Source organism: Phascolarctos cinereus, unplaced genomic scaffold (assembly GCF_003287225.1).
Source record: "Phascolarctos cinereus isolate Bilbo 61053 unplaced genomic scaffold, phaCin_HiC Scaffold_5;HRSCAF=322, whole genome shotgun sequence".
Lineage (NCBI taxonomy): Eukaryota > Metazoa > Chordata > Mammalia > Diprotodontia > Phascolarctidae > Phascolarctos > Phascolarctos cinereus.
Genome location: NW_027555958.1, coordinates 194,926,888 through 194,948,106, shown reverse-complemented (window position 1 = coordinate 194,948,106; position 21,219 = coordinate 194,926,888). Strand labels below are relative to the sequence as shown.

At 37.2% G+C, this 21,219-nt stretch overlaps 1 protein-coding gene across 3 annotated transcripts in view; it reads right to left on the bottom strand.

Annotated features, from left to right (window-relative positions):
• The window catches only part of SLC17A5 (solute carrier family 17 member 5), a 69,472-nt gene that overhangs the window by 32,199 nt on the left and 16,054 nt on the right, over window positions 1-21,219 (bottom strand). For all 3 annotated transcript variants that reach the window (XM_021000152.2, XM_078155282.1, XM_021000151.1), the window contains exons 2-5: window positions 17,449-17,645; window positions 11,189-11,422; window positions 6,207-6,294; window positions 3,116-3,202 (exon numbers count right to left, since the gene is read on the bottom strand). In XM_021000152.2, the coding sequence (XP_020855811.1) occupies window positions 3,116-3,202; window positions 6,207-6,294; window positions 11,189-11,422; window positions 17,449-17,541 (502 nt within the window). In that variant the 5' untranslated portion in view covers window positions 17,542-17,645. The remainder of the gene's footprint in view (window positions 1-3,115; window positions 3,203-6,206; window positions 6,295-11,188; window positions 11,423-17,448; window positions 17,646-21,219) is intronic.

The following is a 21,219-nucleotide window of genomic DNA, read 5'->3' as shown; positions in this document are numbered from 1 at the left end:
GTCACTATCCCCTCCTTTACCCTTGTCTCACATAAAGAGGTGGCTCTTTTCCTTGCCACAGCACATTCCTTTATATGCACAAGTGATTCCATTTTAGCCTGTCTGCTCTAATAGATTGCCCCCTCTATCATTCTTACTTTCTCACTAATCTTCAATCTCTTTTTGTCTATGTGCTGCTTCCCTATGCTTACAAATGTGTCTACATCTCTGCCATCCTCAAAAAACCTTCACTTGATCCATCTATCCCTGCTACTTCTTGTCATGTATCTCTCCTCCCTTTTGTAGTTAAACTCCTTGAGAAGGTCATCTACAGTGGGTACCTTCATTTCCTTTCCTCTTACTCTCTTTAACACTTTTGCAGTCTGGTTTCTGATTTTAATGATCACTTATTCACCAAAGTTAATGGCTTTTTCTCAATCCTTATCTTACTGGACTTCTCTACAGATTTTGACATTATTGATAAGACCCTTCTTCTTGATTCTTTCTTCTTTCTAAGCTGTGTGGCACTATTCTGAGATAGGTTCCCAAAGTGGGCAATATCACCTCTTGGTGGGCACTGGAACCATGGGGGGCCAGTAGTAGCCTCAGGTGCAACTGGAGGGCGCTGAATAAAAATAAGAGGGCAGTGGAAGCATAAGGAAAGAAGAGAAAAGAAGAAATTTTTGAAAAACTGTTCATACATGTTTCATCTGTTGTGTAACAGAGTTAAAACTGCAGTGAATACATTATTTTCCAAACAAACACACAAAATCCAAGTTATAACTGATCAGTGGTCAGTCCACTGACAGGTCTTAACAAGCAAGTGTCGGCAGTTGAGTGTGGTGGGAAGTCCAGGAGGCATCAGCAGGAATATGTGCATGTAATGACTTGTTTATAATACAATAATATGTGGTTACATGATGCAATATTGCATCATTAAAATTTTAATGCAGGAAAAACCCCACAAATTTACAATAAGTTATTAAATTTAAGATGTATCATTTAAAAAATATTTTATTTTTTGAAATGATGCAAATTTCAAAAAACAAAAATTAAACTAACTGTTAAAGAGCTAAAGAAAGTAGATTTCCAGGGGGTGCTGAGTAATTTCTTTTTTTTTTTGAAAAGGGGGTGGTAGGCCAAATAAGTTTGGAAACCTCTAATCTACACTATCTCCTCCTACTTTTCTGGCCACTCCTGTTTTCTTTTCTGGTCTTCATTCATGTCACACATATTAACAGTGGGAGTCCCCAACGGCTCTGTTTTTTCTCCATCTATACTATGTATTTGGTGATCTTATCAGCTGTCTTAATTTCAATAATCATTTCTATGTTGATGATTCTCAAATCTACTTATCCAGCCCACACTTTTCTGCTGAACTCATCTCATCACCAACTGCCTACTAGACATCTCAAACTGGATATCCCACAGAAATCTTAAACACGACATGTTCAAAACTGAACTTATCTTTCCCCCCTAAACTCTCCCCTCTTCTTAACATCCCTATTACTTTAAGGATACTACTAGCCACCCAGTCACCCAGAAGTCATCCTTGACTCCTCACTCTAGACCCCTCCTCCTCCCATATCCAATCTGTAGCCAAGGCTTGTTGATTTTCCCTCTGTAACATCTCCTGTGTAGGCAGGGCCTTCTCTGACATTGCTAGCACTCTTGTACAGGTCCTCATTACCTCATGCCTGGACTACTGCAACAGCTTGCTGGTTGTTCTCCCTGTTTCAAACCTCTCCCTGTCACAGTCCATGTCCACTTAACTATCAAACTGGTCTTCCTAAAATGCAGGTGTGACTATATCAACTCCCTATTCAATAAAATCCAGTGGCTCCTTATTACTTCTAGGATCAAATATAAAATCCTCTGTCTGGCTTTTGAAGCCCCTTGTAATCTAGCCCCATTGTACATTTCCAGGCTTATTATACTTTACGGTCCTCCATAGTCTCTGTGATCTAGTGACACTGGCCTCCTTGAAGTTCCTCACACAGGTCACTCTATCTCCAGACTCATGGCATCTTCACTGTCGGTCCCCTATCACTGGAATTCTCTTCCTACTTGCCTTGTCCTCCTGGCATTGATGGATTCCTTCAAGTCTCAGACAAAGTCTCACTTTCTGCAAGAAGCTTTTCCCAGTGCTCCTTAATCTAAGACTACAACAAATTATCCTGTATATAGATTATTTGTACACAGTTGTCTTCATGATAGCTTCCCCATTAGACTATGAGCTTCCCAAGAGCAAGGGCTGTTTTTAGTCTTTTATCATACTCCCAGGGATTAGCACAAAGCCTGGCACAGAGTAGGTGCTTAATTAATGCTAGGTAACTAACTATACACATATTTCTTGTTTTTATCCTTATACATATAAATATTAAGGCCTCAGAATAGAAATATTTGTGGTACAACTTCATTAATGAAAAATGTGTACAATTTTGCCACTAGAATTTTAACAAATAGAAAGCTTTGAGATGGAAAAGAACTGAAAATATAAGGGAGAAGAATTACATAGCAGTACTTTGTACGAGTCTTTATTACTATAATTTTTGCTAATGACACTCACTTAACGATTAAAACCTGAAAAGTGAGGTGTAGGTTTGTTTTCCTTTAATTTCAGATCATTATTTTAAAACTCTCACAACTTTTTAATCAGATAATTTCAAGAGATGTAACCTGAAGAACAAATTCCCTATGAGTTTTTTTTAATTGTTTTACCTCTAGTAGGTGGCTATTTTACTAAATAGGTTAAAATTTCTATTCTACTTGGCAAACTTTTTACCAAATTAGAAGTTTCTGACACACTCTATTTTAAGGTGTGTATATTGCTTTTTTTTTTTTGGTGAAGGGAAGTAGGCTTGGATTTGTTAATTCATACCTATGGGGAACATTTGGTGCAAAAATTTCCTCCATCACTACAGATCTGCAACCTGTCTGTAATTTCTAGTATCAGAGTTGTCTGAGGCACTGAGAGATTAAGTGACTTGCCCATGGTCACGCAGCCATTACTTTTATGTAAGAGATAGGACTTGAACTCAGGTGCTGTAATTCCAAAGCCATCCCTCTATGTACTATGCCACATACATCTTCTATTAAATTTTTTTAAAAAAATTCATATTTAGAATAAACTTACCAAAAAAGTAGAAGACATAAGTCCAATTCATATGGAAACAAATTATTCCAGACAGTGGAAGTGAGATGACTGTTCCAAGCTGTGCTCCTAGGCAAGAAAAAGTCATTATAGTTATGTTAAGAGTAAATGATCATGGTTGGGAAAAGCCATCTGTTTGGAGAAAAAAGTTAGCACAATGCATGAAAAATGTAAGAGCCATCTCCGACTTTGTTTCTGCATTGTCTACCAATGAAAGTGATTTAAAGTCATTCCCAGCTGATAAATGGTCAAAGGATATGAACAGGCAGTTTTCTGATGAAGATTTCAAGCTATCTATAGTCGTGTGAAAAAATGCTCTAAATCACTACTGATTACAGAATTGCAAATCAAAACAGCTCTGAGGCACCATATCACACCTATCAGATTGGCCAACATGACAAAACAGGAAAATGATAAATGTTGGAGAAGATGTGGGAAAATTGGAACACTAATGTATTGCTGGTGGAGTTGTGAACGGATCCAACCATTTTGGAGAGCAATTTGGAACTATGCCCAAAGGGCTTTAAAATTATGCATACCCTTTGACCTAGCAATAGCACTTCTAGGGCTGTATACCAAAGAGATCATAAAAACGGGAAAAGGATCCACATGTACAAAAATATTTATAGCAGCTCTTTCTGCGGTAGCAAAGAATTGGAAATTGAGGGGATGTCCATCAATTGGGGAATGGCTGAACAAGTTGTGGTATATGAATGTAATGGAATACTATTGTGCTATAAGAAATGATGAGCAGGCAGACTTCAGAAAACTCTGGAAAGACCTGTGTGGACTGATGCTGAGTGAAGTGAGCAGAACCAGGAGAACATGGTACACAGTAAAAGCCACACTGTGCGATGACTAATGTTGATAGACTTAGCTCTTCTCAGCAATGCAAGGATCTAAGACATCTCCAAAAGGCTCATAATAGAAAATATTATCCAAATCTAGAGAAAGAACTATGGAGTTTTGCTTCTAATTATGATTGCCGGTTAACACCTTCAGTGAATTTTGAATGAACAGAAAACTGGGGAAAAAATTTTACAGCAGATTTTTCTGATAAAGGCCTCATTTCTCAAGTATATTAAGGAGGTGAGCCAAATTTATAAAAATAAGAGCCATTCCTCAACTGATAAATGGTCAAGGGATATGAACAGGGAGTTTTTGGAAGAGGAAGTCAAAGCTATTAATAATCACATGAAAAAATGTTCTAAATCTCTACTGATTTGAAAAATGTACATTAAAGCAACTTTGAGAGACATCTCACACCTATCACATTAATTAACATGGTAGAAGAGGAAAATGGCAATGCTGGAGGGGATGTGGAAAAATTGGGACATTGTTGGTGGAGTTGTGAACTGGTCCCACCATTCTGGAGAACAATTTGGAACTATGTCCAGAGGGCTATAATATTGTGCATTCCCTTTGACCCAGCAAAACCACTACTAGGCCTGTATCCCAAAGAAATCAAAGAAAAGGGTAAAGGACCTATTTGTACAAAAATATTCATAGCAACTCTTTTTGTGGTGGCAACGAGTTGGAAATTGAGGGGACTGGTGAACAGCTGAACAAGTTGTGGTATAAGACTTTTTCCTTGTCTTGTTATTCTTGCTAGCATGTCAATAACTCTATGTCAAATTATAGAGGGTTAGAGGGAGGATTCTTGCTTTACTCCTGTATTTTTTGGGAAAGTTTCCAGTGGTTCCCATTACAAAGTATGTTAATTTCTCGTTATTGTGGTAGATAGTATAAAACCAAACCATTTTCTGCCAAACCTAAAGCAGTCTTCAATGGAAAAACTATGTCTTTGAAAATATACATTAACAAAATAGAAGATGAAAGGTAGAATGAACCGATAACATAAGGTTTAAAACTATAAAACCAACAAAAAACATAAAAGAGGAAATCTAGAGAATTAGAAGAGAAATAGATAAAATGTTTTAACATATTAGAAAGTGGCCTTTCTATGTATGTGCTTTATAAGATTTTTGGCATAATTAAGTATTGTACTTTGTACCTATAGATATTCACATCATAGTCTTTGTTATTAGTATGATTATATTGATACAGTTTGTTTAACTCATATGTTGTGGATTTTTGTCTCTATTTTATTTACTAGCATGAATACAAGTCTGCTTTTTTGGATTCACCTAATGCCCAGTAAATTTTGTGGCTTAATAAAATCCTTGTTGAGTAATACAACATACCAAAACTCATGTGAGAAAGCTAAAGCAGTTCTAAGAGGTGAATGTCAAGAATATTTAAGAAAGTAATGCAAAAAGTAAGAATGAAGGAGTTTGGCATTTTACCAAAACTCAAATTATATTATGAGGCAGTAATTATCAAAGGTGTCTGTTATTATACAAAAAATAGAAATGCTAATCAATGAAGCAAAATAATGCATAAAGCAGTCTGTTCTTTGATAACCTAAAGAACACCACGCATTAGGGAAAGAATGTTTTATTCAACAAGAACTACTGAAAAAATTGGATAGAGAAGCTTGGCAGAAAATAGGTTTAGAGTTGAATTTATACTGTCTACTACGATAATTTACAAGTAGATAAAAAAGTAGCACGGTTAAAAACTTAAGAGAACAGAAGGTTCTCTACCTCTAAGCCTCTTTCAAAACTTTTACTTATTTATTTAAAACAATAATTTTTAAAAATTTTGAGTCTTGACTTCTAATATAGTAAAATATTGATAGATATAACCCATATAAAGCAAAAGTTCTGTGGGATCCTCAATAATTTTTAAGCTGTGTAAAGGGGTCCTGAGACCAAAAAATCTGTGAACCACTTGTTTAAGATATAACAGCATCTAAGTATCTAAATACAGAGAAAAACTGCATAAACAGGCAGGGGAAAATCATGCTATGTGTTTTAGACATATACCTCCCCTCCTTCTTACCCTTCCCCCAACTAACAAACACTGATTTTCTCTCCTTCCTCCTGCTGTGGGGAGGGGAGCAGGGGGAGGAACCCCTTTGTAACAATTATACATAGTCAATAAATCCCTATATGTCCAAAAAAAATCTGTGTTTAGATACACTTCTTAAAAGGGAATTTAATTATCTTACCTGCATACGAAATACTAAGAAGTTTGCTTCTTTCAAGAGGAGGAGCCCAAGAGGACCACATAGCATGCATAGCAGGAAATGTAACACCCTGGACAGTAAAAAGAAAATCTGGATGAAATACAAAGATATTTTGTTTGTATCCCCTTAATAATTATTAGTCACAAATATTATTGCAAACTTGCTACTCAAGAAATTCTTGAAATAACAATTAGATTAGATTCTCACTACGTCATCCTTGAGTTCAATACCATGAAATACATCTTACGTTGTTAGTGGAATTACCATAGAATGCAGTCCTTTTGTTAATCTAGCAATTAAATCTACCTCAACAGCTTGGAAGAAAAGGCTCATTTCAACTCATTTTTTCCTAGAAATCTGGCATAGACTAGGTTCCAGTGCATTCTCTCCAAGTATACTTACATAATCAATTACTTACCAAAGGCAATGCAGTGGAAAGTGTGCTGGGCCTAGAGACAGGAAGACTTGAGTTCTAGAGACAGGAAGACTTGAGTTCAAACCCAGCCTCTGGCACTTACTAGTTGTGTGATTCTGGGCAAGCCACTTAATCTGTTTGACTCAATTTTCTTCAACTTTAAAATGGGGATAATAATAGCACCCACCTCCAGGTTGCTGTAATGATAAAAAATGCTGAAAATCTTAAAGCACTATGTAAGGGCTAGCTATCACTAAGTGTGAAAGTAGTTACTACGACTATTTTTTAAAATAAAAAACTGATCAATTTAAACAGTATCTCAGTTTTAATACAACTGGAAGAATGAGTACATTTCTCCTATGTAGCCTAGAACCAGAAGCAATGCACGAAGGCTACAAAGAGGTGAATTTAGGCGCTAACAGTCAGAGCTGTCCAAAAGGATGACAGGCTACCTTGGGAGCTGGTGGATCCTCCCTGACTTAAAGCCTTCAAGCAGAAGTTGGCTGACTACTTGTCAGGTATCCTATAGTGGAGAACCCTTTTTGAGGATGGGTTTGATTAGTTGGTCACTAAGGGCCCTTCAAACTCTCAAATTCTGTGTGGTGTTTTACTAGAGATTTACACAAAATCCCATTTTGTACTTGTATGATGTGAAGCATATAACTGTTAAGAGAGTCAGGGTGTTTGTCTAAGTTATGGCAAAAAGATGTTCACTGGCATATGGCCTAAAAACCCAACATTTATTAAGTATCCACTGAATGAATGAATAAAATGAATGAATGAATAAAAAACATTTATTAGAGAAGTAGGAAGGGAACAGGCATTTAAATAGTGCCCACTATGTGTCAGGCACTGTGCTAAATGCTTTTTGCAAATATCTCATTTGATCCTCACAACCCTGAGAGTTAGGGGCTGTGATTAACCCCATTTCAGAGATGAGGAAACTGGGGCAAAGAGGTTAAATGACTTGCCAGTAAGTGTCTGATGCTGAATCTGAATTCAGGTTTTCTGACTCCAGCTCCCATGCTCTATTCACTACTATTTGCTGTAGCACCTTGCTGCCTCTTGAACACAGTCATATATACAGAACTGAGTCAAAGACTTTGAGATAATAAAGGCTGTGTAAATGCCATGGTGCTGGGCACATAGTAAACACTATATAAATATCAGCTATTAAAATCCAGCTGGGGGAGACAATACACATATGTGAGCATATACAAAATAAATATCAGGTAATTTTAGGAGAAAGAAGAGAGCAGCTGGGGGTGGATGTCATGAAAACTCTTCAGTTTATGTCGATTTAATTACCAATGCCTCCCAGATTTACATATCCAGCCCTAATCTCTATTCTCTAGTCTTGTTATCACTAATTGCCAGATATTGATCCTTGTCTGACCACCACATTTTAATGAAGAAAGTCTTTCTTTTGTTTCATGTAATGTATAAATATTCCTTGCTAAGTTGTGAATGACACATTCCCCATCAACTGCTGGTAGAGGATGCCACACTCTTGAATATAATAAAACCTGTTTCCGATTTGTTTTGGCTTATTGGCACTAGCTAGTTAAATTGATTAAGAAGTACTAACACAGCCTACTGTTCTTGACCACTTTTGTTGCCTCTACCTGTTGATTTTGTTAGAGTTTGAAGTCAACAAGTATATTGTTCTCCTTTCTTCATTCTGTCTCACTTCATATGTGTTCACAGAGGTTCAATGAATTAGAGCTGTAACAGAACTTAAGAGGTCATTTAGTTAAATTTCCTTATTTTATAGACAAGGAAACTGAGTCCCAGGAAGATTAAGTGACAACTGGCAAAAATCTTTTCATGTTTCTCTGCATTCTACATATTTATAATTGCTTATGGAGCTGTAAGATTCTATTTCATTCACATATCATTCCCCAATCTTTGGGTACATATTTTGGTTTCCAGTTTTGGTTATGACAAATAATACTGCTACAAACTTTTTTAAAAAAATTACACACACACACACACATACACATTTTCTTACAGTCAGTAACTTCCTAGAGAAGTATAGTGTCCTCCCAGACCACTGGCTCTCTTCTAATGTAGCTCAACAGTCATCACCTAGGGGAGCAATTCTTGTGGGCAATGGGCCTGCCATCCTCACAACCACCACCACTACCAAGGAAGTAAGCCAATCTACCTAAAGCACCAAAGCACCCTGAGCAATTGCTTTATGTGTAAGTGCTTTAGGTGACGAGGGTGTAGTGAAGAATATATATCTTACAGCAATAAATTCTGGGCTCAAGTTCTACACTAATGCTTATGGTGTGACTTTTGGGAGCCTCAGTTTCTTCATTTGTAAAATGAGGATAATACTGACACTTCCCACCCCATAGCGCTACTGTGAGCAAAGCTCTAAATCTTAAAGTGCTAAATAAGTATGAACTACTGGGTGCTTAAGATTTAGTAGCTTAAAATTGCACTAAGACTTTGGGGACATCCTGTGTTATTGTCACTTATAAAAAGAATAGTAAGAGAAAGTATATTTACTTAACCTCTTATTGCCCAGTCATCAAAATGAGAAGATGAAGCACAGAAAAGGATTGATAAGGGAAATGAAGACCAGGTGACACAGGAATAGAAGTGTCAAGAATAAGGATATATAAAATAAGAGTGCTATATAGAATAGTGTGAAATAAATTGTACATCTAGACACTAAAAGAGCAGAGATAAATAAGGGCAAAAGCACAACCAGAGTACAGATAATTAACTTGCACAATATTAAGTGGTTCAATTTTTTTCATCTTTTACAATATGACCAATTTAGAGTCTCTTTTGGGGGACAGCTAGGTGGCACAGTGAATAGAGCTCGGCCTTGGAGTCAGGAGGACCTGAGTTCAAATCCAGCCTCAGACACTTAACATTTACTAGCTATGTGACCCTGGGCAAGTCACTTAACCCTGACAGCCTCACCAAAAAAAAAAAAAGGTCTCTCTTGGGAAATACTGTTCTCTACTACTGGAATGAGACTTCTAGTTTAGGGCTTCTCCTAAAATATGATAATTAGTAGATTCACGAGAGCTCATTAATCATAACTTAAAGTTCAAGTAAATTTCTAGTTTTTAAAAAGGCAATGCTTTTTCTTTTCTAAAAGCAATACAAGTTTGGCTTTGGATATACAGCCCCATACAACAGTGAAATTCTTTATCTCTAGCAGAGGCAACTGTAACTGTATGTAACTCTTTATGTTCACAGACACAAGTCTAACCAAAATAAATGAGTAAGCTTATCTATACCTGTATGGTGACATCTTTAGGCCCAAACAATGAATTGCTAGGATTGAAGGCAGAAGAGTTCTGTCCTAGAACTCTCATGCTGCCCTCCTTCCCCTCTAACTGACCGGAACATAGGGCCTACACCAGGGTACCCGACTTGGACTCCTTTCCTTAATCTCCCTTTCCCTTCCTCCTCCTTATACATGTATATGTTTTCTTTGCCACTAGAACATAAGCTCCTTGAAGGCAAGGACTGTTTTACTTTTATGTCTTTGTATACCCAGTGCTTAGCCTAATGCCTGGCACATAGTAGATATTTAATGGTTTGACTATCAATAAACTAATATGATAAACTTATAGCAAATGGGACAAGGTTATCGGAGTTCCTCAGGGCTCTCCCTCTAGTTCCTAGGCTATATCTTTACATTATAAGGAAGGCCTTTTGGAGACATCTAATTATTATCTGCAACTTACTGTTGTTGAGTCACTTCAGTGTGTCTGACTCTCCATGACCCCATTTGGGGTTTTCTTGGCAAAGACACTGGAGTGGTTTTTCCATTTCCTTCTCCACCTCATTTTACAAATGAGAAAATGGAGGCAAACAGGGTTATACGACTTGCCCAGGGTCACAAAGCTAGTTAGTGTCTGATGTCAGATTCTAACTCAGTTCTTTCTGACCCCAGCCCTGACACTCTGTCCACTTCACCACCTAGTTGTTCCATCATTATCTGCAACTAGAATGGCACATTTCCCAAAGGCACAAAAATTTGTAAAAGAGGAGACTACAGAATGTTTAAGACAAACGGAAGAGGGAGGAAAGAGATGAAGAAAGCCAAGATGGCAGAATAAAAGCAGTGACTTGCTTGGGCTCTCCCCCAAATCCCTCCAAATACCTGTATGAAATGTCTCTAAAAAAGAAAGACATGAAGAATTTAAATGAAAAAAGACAAAAGAAATAGGAAAAGGAAAGAAAGAATTGATAAAAAAAAAACAGCAGTAGTGATTCTACTTTCACAAAAGATTCAAGTCTCTGTTTAGGGTCTGAGTTGCTTAATAAATATAAAACTTAATAGTACAAATGGAATTTCAAATAGAAATTGTTCATCAGTATAGATGAGGTTGGGAAAGCAATCTCTGGTGTTAATTGTAAAGTACATGTAATAATATTTTTTAAAAAGTTATACTCTAAATACTACAAAAAAAATGGCCATTTTACCTCAAAAGGATGCTGACCCCACCCTTGAACTGGAATCTTCAGACTTAAGAGAGAATCAGGATGAAGAATGAAGCAATGATAACTAACTTACCTCTCCTAGTCCTTCTAGGGCTCGGACTGCAATGAGAAAGCCCACTCCTAAATCTGCAGCAATGGGGGTCAATAATGTGAGCAAAGAGGTACCAAGTATTCCAAATCCCAAAAGCAGCTTTCCACCCACTTTACTGGCAGCATATCCACCAGGAATCTGAGTGATGACATAGCCATAAAAAAAGGAGCCAAGAATCCATCCCTGAGTTTCTGCATTCCAATGATATTTCTTTCCCTAGAACACAGCAATAAAAATTATTTCAGTATCTGACTTCAAGAACTTATTTTTCACTACAAAATTAATCATCTTTGTCCACTATTTTAATCTACGTGACAGTTAAGAAATGAGAAGTTTTTGATAGCTAATGTGACTACATGAGCTCCAGGAATACAGTCTGAAGGAATCATATTGATATACAGGGAGCTAAAATCTCCAAGCATCAGGAAAGATGGCTGTTTTATGGAACACCTTAGGATAAAGAGAACAATCTGATCAGCTGAAGGTGTTTTATAACTTATGAGACAAAGAAGTCTCTTAGAACAAAAAGCTTCATATGTTTTATTCAGAATATTGAAAATTCTCTTTAGGTTGACATTCCTGTCAACTTTAGAACAAGTGTAGAGACACTTTAATTATCCTGGCATCAAATAATATATTGCTGTTGTTCAATCATTTCAGCTGCGTCCTAGTCTTTGTGACCCCATTTGGGATTTTCTTGGTACAGATACTGGAGTGGTTTGTCATTTTCCTCTCCAGCTCATTTTACAGATGAGGAAATTGAGATACACAGGGTTAAGTGACTTGCCCAGGGTCACACAACTAGTAAGTATCCGATGTCTTCCTGACTTCATGCCCAACACTCTATCCACTGCACCATCTAGTTGCCCCCCAAATTATATAAATAATTCAGGTGAATTATATTGTCAACTCACAGTAGGCAAGAATTTTATTTAATTTTGGGGGGGAGCTCAACACTTAATTTTTAAACCTCAAATAGGTTTGGTTTAACTCGGTTAACATGTGAAAATCTATCAAGAATTTCTTTATCATAGATATATCAGCATACACACACACATCTAGGCATATCAACATTTTAATTATACTTTTGGATTCAACTTTTGGATTATATGTACACAGCCTATTTCAATTTGTAGATTATCTGTGGTTATCTGTCCACCAAATTGGATTTTGGATTAAAACCAGAAATAGATGTCAGGATATTATATACATCTGACTGTATAATTTATCTGTATTCCAAAGCCAAACATAAAGATTTTGAAACATTCACACTCTCTCCTTTGGCAATATCATTCGCTCCCACAGCTTCAACTATCACCTCTATGAAGATGACAGACAAATCTCTATTTCCTACAAGTCAGCTGGGTCAAGTGCCATATCAAATCCCACAGATCTGAAACCAAGCTCATTATTTCTACTTCTAAACTTGATCTTTCTGACTTCCCTATTTCTATATGTGGCACCACCATTCACTCAGACTTTTAAATTTGAAATCTGGCCGTTTCTTCTGACTCTTCCTACTCTGTCACTAGTCATATCCAATCGATTATAAAGTCTTATTGATGCTATCTCATTAATGGAAGCACAGTATTCTAAATAAGGTAAGGGAAAAGTCTTACTAGACTCTGACCTGGTTGGACAACATCTTGAATCTCAGAGTTTTGGGTACTGAATTTAGGAAGGATATTGATAATTACAACATGTCCGAAGAAAGGCAACTACTAGGATTGTGAAGGAATCAAACCTGCCACATGAGGATTAGCTCAAGGAACTGGTTACATTTAGCCTGAAGAAGAGAAGAATTGGGGAGAGGAGGAAGGTTAAAGAGGGGGGCTAAATGATAGCTGAATTTGGAGGACTGTCTGGTGAAAGAGGATTTAAAATTATTTTGCTTGGCTTCAGAATCCTCAACAACCATGAATATTACCTGTACAAAGAAGGCCAGCAAGTGGGGATCATATGTGAAATCACATATCCACTACTGTAGTGCTTGTTCCTTTTATTTTTGAAGCTTCATTTTTTTATTAATAATTTTCATTTTTGTTATTGTGGGGCAGCTTAGCGTCATGGTGCATAGAGCAACTCATGAAGACCTGTGTTCAAATCCTGCTTCAGATACTAGCTGTCTGATGCGGGGCAAATCACATAACATTTCTCAGCCTCAGTTTCTTCATCTGTAAAATGTGGATAATAATAGCACCTCAACCTCAAAGGGCTGTTGTGAGGAGAGAATAAAATATATATAGGTTAAAGTACTATGTAAATGCTAGCTAATATTATCATCATTATTTTCATGAACCTGAAAAACAACAATTAATATGAACATTTCTATATGTAAAGAACAGAAAGAGATCATGCAGAAAACTGGGAATCTCTACCATGAACAGTTTTCTTTTTTTTTTTAAAAAGCATATAATAAATCAATAGTTATCCTACTGTCTGGTCTTCCTCTGAACTTCCTTCTTTTCTCTTTTGTATTTAAAAAAATACTGCAATGATCCCTTTCTTTTCTCCTTTTTCCAGCAGTACTATCATGTTTCCCTCACCTCTAAATCCTTGTTCCTTTTAACATACATTAAATTTTACATAACAGTACTAATATTGTTCTGCTATCTGTATGCTCCTCTGAATCTCTCTCTGGTCTCTTCTGAGTATCTTAGAAAAGTTTCGATGATGATCTTTTATTTCCTTCCTTTTCATTTGCCTCACTACCATTATCCCCCCCCAAACCCCATCTTGTAACAAAAATAAAGTTACAAATCAGCAATTTGTGTACTAATGATCACGATTAAAAATGCAGGACTTGGGTGGCACTTTATGGTTGTTATTGTTGTTGTTTAGTCATTTCAGTCATACTTGACTCTCTGTGACACCACTTGGGACTTTCTTTGCAAAGATAATGAAGTAGTTTGCTATTTCTTTCTCCAGCTCATTTTACAGATGAGGAAACTGAAGCAAATAGGGTTAAGTGACTTGCCCAGGGTCACACAGCTAGTAAGTGTTTGAGGCCAGATTTTAACTCACAAAGATGAGTCTTCCTGGCTCCAAGCCTGGCACTCTATCTACTGTGCCACCTAGCTGCCTTTGGCACTTTATAGCAGGTAATTTCAAAAAATATAATTTGACATAGAACTAAATCCATGTCCATGTTGGAGAAACCTTTGTTGTGCCAGGTTCTACTACTCTTTTAAAGTGGCAAAGGCATAAGAAGTAACATATATGTTGTATTACACAGTCTTTGGCAAAATACAGGGCAGTTTTTCTCTTCTCTAGTTGATTTATTTTGTATAATCTCTCCCTACTCCAATCTATCCTCCATATGCTAATCATAATTTTTCTTAAGCACAAGTCTCATCATATTGCTGTCCTATTCAATTCAGTTGGTTCCTATGGCTCTTTGGCTTTTAAAACCAGTCATAACTTGGCCCTGTCTATTTCTCTTCCCTTGGTTTACATTACTCAGCTTTCTACAGGCTATGATCCAGCCAAACTGTCTTTGTTCCACTCTCTGTTAGAGCCCAGTGGATAGGGCACTGAACTTGAAGTCAGAAATAACCTGGGTTCAAATCCTGTACATATGTATGTGTGTGTATAAACACACACACACACACACACACACACACATATACACACACTCTAGTGTTGCATGTCTCTTCCAGCAAAATTTAAGCCCATAGAAAGCAGGAACTGTCTAAATTTTATCTTTATTTTATGTGTACCTAGCACAGTGCCCAGTATACAGTGGGTGCTTAACAAATGCTTATTGATTAATTCCCCACATTAAGCTTCTAGAAAGAAGGAGCTATTAGTTTTTATTTTTCTTTACCCAGTGCCAGAGGAACACAGCAGTCACAGTGAATTTAAACAATTGAACTGAATTTAAACAATTAAGTGGAAACTGTAGAATTTCCACTCAGCTTAAGGAAAAACAGAGCTATTCAAAAGAGAAATGGGATGCCTTGGGAGGCAGTGAGTTCTCCCATGACTGAAGGCCTTCAGGCAGAGACTAAATGTCATTAACTTGTTAGAGATGCTGTAGGGTCAAGCCAGAAGACCTCTGAGTTCCCCTTCAACTATGAGATTCTATGATAATCCTTCTCACCTCTGTGCCCTGGTCTCTCTATTCCCATTGCAACAACTCTAGTAATAGGTCCTCATTCCCATTGGCCATGACTATTGAAATTGCTTAACAAATCTGACTGCCGTCATTCTTTCATCCCTCTACTCTACCTTTCTTTGGAGCTGCCTTAATTTTCTTTAAATTTAGATTAAAATCAAAGAAAAAACCCTCCAGTAAAGTTTAAACTTTTGACGTTCAAGGCCCTTCAAAACCAGATACTACTCCACCTTTCCAGCCTTATCTTATGATTCCTTTCCAGACACTATGCATTCTAGCCAACAAAACTTTCCGTCTTCAGTACCTCTTGTACTTTCCAGTTCCATGACTTTAGTCATGTTGTTATGCCCTTAATGTCTTTTCTTCTTCATTTTTAAAATTCTTATGTATGCTTTAAAGCTCAGCTAAAATGTCAGGCCCACCTTTACTAATTTTTTTTTTTTAGTAACCACCCTCCACATCTTGGGTTTCATACAACATTTTGTTTTGCAAATAACCACTCCATTTCCCTCCTCCCCCAACACTGTGACCCAGGGACACTGGTCTCCTTGCTATTTCTTTTTATTTGTTTTTGGTGAGGCAATCAGGCTTAAGTGACTGGCCTAGGGTCACACAGCTAGTAAATGTCAAGTGTCTGATGCCGAATTTGAACTCGGGTCCTCCTGACTCCAAGGCCGGAGCTCTATCCACTGTGCCATTTAGCTGCTCCATCCTTGCTATTTCTTGAACGAGATGTTCCATATCCTGATTTCAGACATTTTCAGTGGTTGTCCTCCATGCCTGCCTAGCTCTGCCTCCTAGGTTCTCTAGCATCCTTCAAGTCCCAGCTAAAATCCTGCCTTCTATAAGAAGCGTTTCCCATTTCCCCTTGATTCTTGTGCCTTCACACTGCTGATTATTTCCAATTTATTCTGTACACATCTTATTTGTACGTAGCTGTTGGCATGTCCTCTCCCCCATTAGACTGTGAGCTCCTTGAGAGCAGGGAATGTCTTTTGTCTTGCTATGTATCATTAGCACTTAACACACTGCCTGGCCTGTGATAGGCGCTTAATAAATATTTACTGACTGGCTGACTATTCTTAAGCCTATCTTTTTGATTCTATAAAAATTACAAAACTCTTTTGATTTTTACAAAGAAATAAAATCACCAGATGGATGAAAACAAACAAATATTAGAATAAAAACAAGGTCATCAATCTCTTCTACTTGTACCTGTAACCTGATTCTTGTAACAAAGAAAATACAATAAAATTATTTTTTTCAATAGTTTATAAAACTATTTGGCGTTCACTTATCAATTCCCACTTCAACAGTATTTAGACATGTACCTGTTGCCCAATTGCGCATAGGCATGTTCAAGTGTGGAGAAAATTTTTCTCCTAGATGGTCCAAGGTTTTGATTTCTGATCTGCAGACTGGTGCGTCTCCATAAACAAGTCATAGTACATAAACTAATTGCAGAGCACAGAAAGCTGATGTGATAATACACCAGCTGTCCTGGAAATAGTAGTATTAGCAACGACAACAACAACAACAAATCAAATATTAAATAATATTCCTTTTAAAAGGTGATTGTTGCTTAGGGACAGCTAGGTGGCACAGTGCATAGAGCTCCAGCCTTGGAGTCAGGAGTACCTGAGTGAAAATCTGACCTCAGACACTTGACACTTACTAGCTATGTGACCCTGGGCAAGTCACTTAACCCCACTGCCTAGCCAAAAAGAAGAAGAAGAAAAAAAAGGTGATGTTGCCAATATTTATCTCCTTGGACATATCTGGAGTGGAACTATGTAAATGCTTTTCAAACAGATCAATGTGTACTATAGCAAAGTACCAGAAGTTATTTTTAGGCTATGTTAAAAATAGTATCAAACTAAAACTGTCAGTGGAGGATTTGCTACCCAAGGGTTTCCATCTGCTACATCAGACAGGTGATCTAGAAGGTAAAACCTGAAGGTGACAACTCTTATGGGACTTGCGGGTGAAAAAGAAACACTATTTCAAAATCGTGCTTAGCTTTTTGCCCCAAAATTGCACTTATTCCTGACAATGGCTATTCTGCTTTAAGGTTATTTAGCAAAACTACTTATTTTTTTTTTTACTTAAAGAGCTAAACACCTACCGTTCGATTGTGAAAGTCTTCTATGGGAGCAGAATGTTCTGGGCATGCCTCAGAAGTTATGTTTCTCTCCATACTTTTATTTGAATATACCATATCTACTAATGCTACACTTAGATTCACACGTAAGGCATAGAGGATGAAGAATCCAAAAAAGGCTATTACTGCTAAGTTGTAACGAGTGGAACAGCATACAGGAACTGAAACAAAAAATGAGTAGAAGTACTGTTAAGCATAAGATATCTAAAATACCAAACATGAGTGCATCCAAAATAATTTTAAAATAAAGCATAATTCCATTATTTACAAACAACAAAACAAAACACAAACCATTTTATAGTATCATGACATGTCAGGAATATATATTTAATTTTAATATTTAAATAAACTTTATTGTATTTTATATGTGATATTTAATTCAACTCTATTTCTACTAGGCAGAGCATTATATATTTCTAGGCCCTACGGGAATGTAATAAAAAAATTTTTTTTCTTTAGATCTGTGATTTCATCTGTGCTGAGAGTTCCTGGGGAAGAAACTCTACTAAGACAGACAGGCCTTTAGAGAGTTGGCTGTGGCACTGAGAGGTTAAATGACCTGCCTATCTTTCTCACATCCAGGGTGTGTCAAAGACAGGATTTACAAGGTTAGTTCTTCATCTATTGATTCCATAGATTCAAAGACTTTAGAAATCATCTAGTCCATACATGAAGAAAATCAGGCTTCATGAGGTTAGGTGACTTGCCCAAGGTCACACTGGTAGTAAACGGCAGAGCAGGGATCTACTACCCACCTTGTCCTCTCTTAGGAGTGTGATGTGGATGCCATTAATTCTTGGCTGCATTAATCGGGACAAAGTATTAGGAACTACAACAGAGAGATAGTATGACATAGTGCAGCCATTAAGGTGGGAAAACTTGGGATCAAATCCTGCTTATGATACAAATACATGTTATTTTGTTTAAAGTAAATACATTTAAAGATAAATTGCAAAGAATTTGGAGACAATGGTTCTATGTATGATCTCACTTTTAAAACTTTATTTGGATATTGTTTTTGTTATTAATTTAACTTTTTAAAAAATTCAACAAACATTTACTGAGCACCAGCCATATATAAGGCACTGTGCTAGACTATAAGGATGGTTACAAAAAAGAACAAGAGTCAGCCCTTTAAGAATTTACTAGCAGGGGAGAGAAGAATGAATAACTAATATTAATAAATGCATATTTATGTTTAGCAAATGAATAACTAATAAAAAGCAGAATATTTATTATGGATACAATTTTAAAATTCATTTAAAAAGTTCACATTTCCTTGATGACTGAAAGTCATTAAAAATATTATTGAATTATGTTTAATACATGAACACTCATATTCTCTACTTTCATTCGATTCATGAAACATTTATTGTTTCTCAAAACTTCTTAGCATAATTACTTACTCTTGTCCTCTATAGTCATGGAAATGGGGTACCCCTATTCCTTACTATGATTAATTCCTCCATCTGTGCCTCTCCACTGCTCTCTTGTATCTTCCACATGACAGCATGCTTAGGTCTCCCCAACACTAAAGAAGCCTTCTCTTATTCTAGTATATCTCTTCTCATCTTCACTACAAAACTTAGTGAAGAAAGGTTGTCAATATCTAGCGTTTATTTGCTCCCTGACCCATTCCCTCCATATTGATGCCACAACAATCTTTCCTATCCATAAATCTTATGTCTCCACCCAGAAATCTTTGGTGACTTCCTGTTGTCTACCAAGTAAAGGCAAAACTTCTCTTCAGTCCACTTTACAGTCTGACCTCTCTCTTTCTCATCTTATATTACTCTCTTCTACATTACAGACAAACTGATCTGCTTTCTAATTTCTGAACAGCTTATGTGACATGGTGCTTTTGTTCACATCTTCTGTGTCTGAAATTCATGCCCACTTTGTCATGTACTTAATTTTCTACATATTCTAATTCAAATGCTACCTTGTCCACAGAGCCTTTCCTGCATCCTCAATCCCTCAATGATTTTCATCCAAGTAACACACACTGCATTTTGTTTTGTAACTCTATTGTGCTTACCACAAAGTTTTTGTATCATGGTCACTTGTGCTTGTTTCTTTTTACCTACTAGACTATCAGCTCCCTGAAGGCAGAAGGTTTTTCTCCCTTCTTCAAGCCTAGTGCTCTGTGGGATGGGCACTTTATGTCTGTTGAACAAACAATAAATTACAGTGATGGCCCAAAGTCTCTCTCGGTCACCTGTCATTACCAAGGAACAGAAACAATTTTCAAAATCTTGCTCAGCATTCACAGATGACGTGTACCACTTCTGATCTAATAAGAAAACAGGTTCTGCATAAAAGCCACTCCAAGAATGTGGTAGTATTTATTTTGACAGCTCACAGGCCTTCTTTTTGCCTTATACCCTAGATCCTTGTGTTACGTATAGGTCAGGTTGCCAGATGACAGAATTCTGGAGAGAAAGGGTGCTACTGTAAAAACTTAAGTGAGTTGCATGGAACCTGCTGGTAACCTATTCCTTAATCTGTGAGAAAGGACCAGGGTGGCAAGGCTAAGAAAGCTCCATAGATATTATGTTAGATAACAAAAGGATAAGCAATTTAAACCATAAGTATCACCAAATGGCAATAGAATTGTGGTACCGTAGCATGTGTGCAGGGCAGCTAGGTGGCTCAATAGAGTGCCAGCCCTGCAGTCAGGAGGACCTGAGTTTAAATCTAGCCTCAGAAACTTACTAGCTGTTTGCCTCTGGGCAACTCATTTGAACCTGTTTGCCTTAATTCCTCATCTGGATGAAGGAAATGGCAAACCACTCCAATATCTTTGCCAAGAAAACCCCAAGTGGGTTTCACACACTAAACAACTAGTATTTGTCATCATATGTCTCTTTGCTTTCTACTTCTTAGCTTTGGTTGTATTCTATCCTCTTTTTCCTTTTCCCTTTACTTCCTGCTTTTACTTTTGGAGGTCACAGTGACTTGATTAAGGTCACTTAGCTAGTGTGCAGGAAACTGAACTGATGATGACGACTGTTGTTCAGTTGTGGCTGACTCCAACCTCAGTTGGAGTTTTCTTGGCAAAGATCCTGAAGTGGTTTTCCATTTCCTTCTCTGGCTCATTTTACAGATGAGAGATCTGAGACAAACAGGGTTAAGTGACTTTCCCAGGGTCACACAGCTAGTAAGCCTCTATCCAATTTACCACTTAGCTGCCTGCTGATGACAATAGCCAGCATTTAAATGGCATCTTATTTGTGCCACTCACTGTGGCAAGTCCTTTACAACTGTTATCTCTTTTGATCCTCAAAACAAACCTAGGAGATAGCTGCCATTATGGTCCTCATTTTATAGCTGGGTACACCGAGGCAGGCCTTTTAGAGAGTTGGCAGAGGTCATGCACCTAGTTTCAGAGAGCTGCTTCTTTACTTTAGTCACAGGCTGTTGCAGGAGGGCGGAATGAAATCTTTAGAAAATCTTTGAGAGCTCCACTACATCAACTCAAAATGCAGCAACATTATAGCATACATTTCCCCACGATTTTGAAGAATTAAAATTGCCTGAATGTATGTAGTACATTTATATATGCCCCTCCCCCAAACTTTAAGCGCTCAAATGTATCACTATATCCTCCCTCCCCCCCAAAAAAACACAAACACCCCAAAAAACAGCTGCCTGACCACAATCATCCTTTTGGTGATAGGAAAGGGAAGAAGAGCAACAACAGATTCTACCCTTGGGTCACGAGACTACTCCAAG